General features: G+C 31.4%; 1 protein-coding gene across 1 annotated transcript in view; it reads left to right on the forward strand.

Moving 5' to 3' along the window:
- LOC106469694 (eukaryotic translation initiation factor 3 subunit L-like) overlaps positions 1-5,422 on the forward strand; it is a 44,464-nt gene that overhangs the window by 24,190 nt on the left and 14,852 nt on the right. The window contains exons 11-13 of the mRNA XM_022398274.1: positions 525-695; positions 1,288-1,421; positions 2,341-2,440. Of these exons, the coding sequence (XP_022253982.1) occupies positions 525-695; positions 1,288-1,421; positions 2,341-2,440 (405 nt within the window). The remainder of the gene's footprint in view (positions 1-524; positions 696-1,287; positions 1,422-2,340; positions 2,441-5,422) is intronic.

A 5,422-nucleotide genomic window follows, 5' to 3' on the forward strand; every position in this document is an offset into this window, starting at 1 on the left:
CAAATATGGGTGGTGGACATCGTGCTAACTCGTAAATTCTTTTATAAAATCACTGCAGTGTTTGATATATATATACGAGCCTACATAAGTAATGGCAGGAAACTAAACTTAATATGTAGGTTTTATGATATTCAATATGGATCATTTTAGGCTGAAAAAGTAAATTATAAAAAATATATGTAAAAGGTTTTTACATTAGTTTTTTGTCTCACCATTATAACATGAAGATAATTGTAAGCAGGGAATTTTTTAATAATTTATGGTCCTTTATTATTAAAAGGAAAGAAAGCTTTCTGCGTACGATGTAGTTACTTTAAAAGTTGTAAAGGAACAATTTTAATTATTCTGTATGTATATTTAGTAGGGGTGTGTTTGACATAGTTTGGCTAGATGTTTGCAATATCAGCTACGCTGATCATATTATTTTGTAATGTGTGAAATTGAAATGCCTATGAAAAAAAATTGTTAATCTTATTGTTGTCTGAAAGTAATTTTAGCTATCTGTGATATTCTTTCATTGTCAGAGCCTTTACTCAAGAGTTCCTGCCTGTCAGATTACCACCTACTACTATGTTGGATTTGCTTATATGATGATGCGTCGATATGCTGATGCAATACGCACGTTTGCTGATATCCTTTTGTATGTTCAACGTACACGACAAATGTTTCAGCATAAGACGGCCCAGGCAGAAGAAGTGAGTGTGTCATTCATTCAGCAGGTCTTCTGTAAATTATTCATTGTGTTTGACATATTTTGAGTTGTTTTTCTATAGTTTTTAATAGTGATAAGTAGTTTTGGAATTAACAAGCTAATAAGATGTTTACTGTATTGAAATTGGTTTAGAAGTTTCTCATTTATGGGCCCGACATGGCCAGGTGGTTAGGGTGCTCGACTCGCAATCTGCAAACATGCTCGCCCTTTCAGCCGTGGGGGCATTAAAGTGTGATGGTCAATCCCACTATTCGTTGGTAAAAGAGTAGCCCAAGAGTTGGAGGCGGGTGGTGATGACTAGCTACCTTCCCTCTACTCTTACACTACTAAATTAGGGATGGCTAGCACAGATAGCTCTCGTGTAGCTTTGCACGAAATCCATAACAAACAAATAATTCTCATTTATCTGTATATCCATTGTATTTTTATTTCTTTAAGTGTAACTCTTCCAGCTTACCTCATAATTTAAACACATATGTTTTCAAGTCAACAAAAATAATGCGTAATATTTTTTATACGTCTGTCTTGTTTCAGGGTTCTGATTATTTGTATTTTAACTTTAATACTCTACTCAGATCAGCAAACAGACTGATCGGATGTACCATTTACTGGCCATCTGTCTGGTTCTCCATCCTCAACTTATTGATGAAAGTGTTCTCTCCCAGCTTAAAGAGAAACATGGAGACAAGATGCTACGCTTGCAAAAAGGGTAAATATGTTTGACTTAATTGGTGATTATCACATGAATATGTTCCTAGTCTCTGTAACAATTTAACTTGTAGGCTACCATCAATATCTTCATAAGAATGCACAGTGCTTTTGATATATTTATGAAACTGAACAATCTTTTTAATAACTAATTTACAAAGCTTTATGCTGATTCTACTATTTTTTAGAGGTTTATTTGGCAGGATTTGATTAATGTCTTATGTGACTTATTCTACCTTAGTGTGTATTATATTTGTAGCATGAGTAATGAGTATAGATTTTGGTTTGAAAGCAAAGCAAATAACTTTGGCAATATTCAGTGACAAAAGGACATAGTAATACATAATGGAATATATAAAATTGGAGTATGGAAAACCAAAGAAAATATACTGGAAAGAAAGAAGGTGTATGCATTAGAAAATATTTGTTTTACCAGTATTTTTGGTGGAAGAATTCCAGTCATTTTATATTGAGTACCATTCTTGATAAGATAAAACAGTCAGCTGCATAAGAAAACTGAACATTTTTGTGATTTATTCCATTGCTTCACAGTCATCAGGCTGGTAGAGTATGTATTTGTGTTTTACATGTTAATACAATAAATTCTTTAAGTAAATCTTTTATTTTGTTAAAGATTAATAGTCAAGTAATGTTCTTATAAGTTATGGGGCAATCACTTTATGAAAACCATTTTTACCCTTTTTTATAATATTATGCTGAGACGTTTATATGAAACTTTGATGTAGATATTTAAACAAGACCAATTTGCAGATGGTCATAAGATTAAGACATACATACCTTTTTTTAGAAGAATCTGTGTGTTGGTATTTTAAAATCTGGTAAGATTCTAATATTTATTTCCACTATATGAAAGTGAATGAGTCAGTTTTATCTTATTATTACAATCCTGTACCTCACAGAGATCTGCAAGAATTTGAGAACAGTTTTTCTTATTCAAGTCCGAAGTTTTTGTCTCCTGTTCCCCCAGCTTATGATTCAATTCCAACCAATTATCATAAGGTAAGACTTAAAATTTATGTTGTCAAATATTTTTTTTTGGGGGGGGGGTGACAATAATTTAAGTTTAATGAGTTATTATTCTAACTTAAGAATGTGGTTTACATTAGATGTAAATTTTACATTGAAATAAAATTGAAATACAGTGTGCTTTGGCCAACAGATAATCTGTTTATTATGGTTAAGAAAACAACATCAATGATGTGTGTATAATTTAAAGACCTCATAACCATTTTTTGCTTGTTACAGTTTGCATGCTATAAATCTTAAATTCCTAAGTGTATGTTCGCAAAATTTGGCAAATTATCAGTAAACATTACAAGGTTTTCATATGCAAAATATCAGATTTTTTTTTATTAAGTCTTAAGGTTAAGTAATATTAAGCAATGTTTTTCTCATGGCTTTTTTTTTTTTGCATGTTGCCTTTCCAACATGCAAAGCAATTTTCATTTTAAAATTAAAAATCTGTTTATGCATCATAAAATTTTCAAATTTCACATGCAAAATCTTTACAACGTCCAAATAATTATCAAATGTTTCTTAAGAAAAAACTTTATATTTTGTTTGTTATTTTCACTGATGAATCTCTACAAATTTGGTCGATTTGACTGATCTCGTAACCACCATAAAAAATTAGGAAATTAATATAAATTATGCCTTTTTTTTGTTCTAGAATGGCTACAGCTTATAACACAAAAATACAAATGTTTAGACTAAATAGCGAAAATCTCATAACATTATACATTTATATATATTTATCATTTTAGTTATATTGACCTTTCAGCCATGCCTGATGCCTGCCTAACAATACAGAAGTTACAATGACGTGGCACACGGGCACTCGTGTTACTGTATCCAATAATATAAAACTAGCATTTGGTCTTTACAAAGTGATGTGTCTTGGCTATGTTTTAGTGGACTAGTATTTTGTAAAATACAATTATATTTCAGTTATTATACATAATATATGTATATATACATTATTATTATTTACAAATAAGTTTTTAAACTTATTTTTCTTAAAACATAGAACAGTAAATAAAGAAGTAAAGCAAACATTTATCTCTTCTAGTTACGGCCTTTGTTACAAAAAAATCATAAGTTACTACATCAATACCATAAAATTCCACTATGATTTATCAAGCTAAGTAATTAAGCTGTATTTGGGTCCAAAAACAATATGAAATTTTGAGCAGACTCAACACTCACCAGATTGAAGGTTTGTATCTAAAGAATGAGATGACATCGTAATAGTTGAAAATGGCTGAGAATGCCACTATGGGGACATCCTGAGCTTTTGATTGGTTATAAGTTATAGGAAGGTTGTATTTATAACGAAGTTCTAAACACAATGAAGTTCCAACTGTAATATTTATTGTTTATCTATATTTACAGATATTCCCAGAATTTATGACTCCGTCATTACATAGATATTGTTACAAGAGGAAACACTGCATAGTATTGCAAAGTTCTGATGACCTATTGAGGAGATATTTAAAATACCATTTCAATAAACAATCCAAGCCATCCATACATAGGCAGTGTTCCTGCCTGCCTGATAGCATTTGATTAGTGTTAATACTTATGTAATGAACAATCTGAGCCATCCCTACATAGGCAGTGCTACTGCCTGCCTGGTAACGTTTGATTGGTGTTAATACTTATGTAATGAACAATCTGAGCCATCCCTACATAGGTAGTGCTACTGCCTACCTGATTTAATTTTATACCTATCTGACTAGGAGTATATAATGTCATAAATTAATAAAAACTAAAATTACAATGGTCACAATGTATTGATTCCTTATTTGGATACCATTGCTTTTCGTTACTGTAGTTACGATGATATTTTAATGCTACCATTTGTTGATGACATTGACACTTTGCAGCCATAGAATGTTACTGTATGTGAGGTTTCTTGTCGTTTTTTTTTTCCTGTGGCACAAATACAACATTGAATTCTAGAATATGCTATTTAGATGTGATCCCTAGGTAAATTAAACATTTCTGGATCTGTGGTTGGTAAATTAGACATAAATCAGATATTTCTAGGTCTGTTAGTAAGTGATGTAAATATAATGTTTTCTTTTGATAATTAAATAAGAACTTGAGACTGAAGCTTATATTCTAAACATTTAACTCTTTCTGCATGACCAGGTTAAAGTGTGAATGTCATGACCTTTTACAGTGTAACATTCAAAATTTAATTAAACAACTTTATTATTAATTTATATTAATAAACATGGCATGAAAATGCAGTTTCCTAACTCAGATTTTTATATTATCTAAGTTTTAACTTCTTAGTTTCAAAATAAATATTAAATAATCTTAAATTTCATTTTTCTGTAATGTGATGCATCTCAGCTTTGAAGTCATCAATTAAGAATTTTCTAATTTCTGTTAGGTCATCAAAAAATTAATGTCGCTTTTTGGAACACTTTCAATACCCCCCCCCCCAAAAAACAAACATACATCACATATAATAGTTAAATGAACCTCCTAAACGTCATGTTAATGTAGCCTATATAATGTGTAAAGTTTAGTATACTCTAATCCCTTATAGTGATGGCACACAATGAGACACACATTCGGCATGTAATGCTGTTTAACTACAAGAAAGAGAAGCAACGCTTCTGTAGCCACAAAGAATATGAAAGAAGTTTATGGAAATGTTTTGAATGTTCGTAAGTGTCAACGATGGTTCAGCAAATTTCGTTCAGGAGACTGTAGACTTAAAAACTGTGATGGCAGGGGCCGACATGTTGGAATTGATATTGATGCTCTGAAGATGCTTGTTGAGTCTAACTCAAGGCAATGCACTCATGAAATGGCCCTGAAACTGCATGTCACTCATGAAACAATACGTAAACATCTAAGGAATATGGGAAAAACTCCTTAAAAGGTGTTTGGGTGCCTCACGAACTCTGCGATGATCATCGTTTCAAACGTGTGAACATTGCTTTGTCTCTTCTAGCACGTAATGTG

Source organism: Limulus polyphemus, unplaced genomic scaffold (genome assembly GCF_000517525.1).
Source record: "Limulus polyphemus unplaced genomic scaffold, Limulus_polyphemus-2.1.2 Scaffold3617, whole genome shotgun sequence".
Lineage (NCBI taxonomy): Eukaryota > Metazoa > Arthropoda > Merostomata > Xiphosura > Limulidae > Limulus > Limulus polyphemus.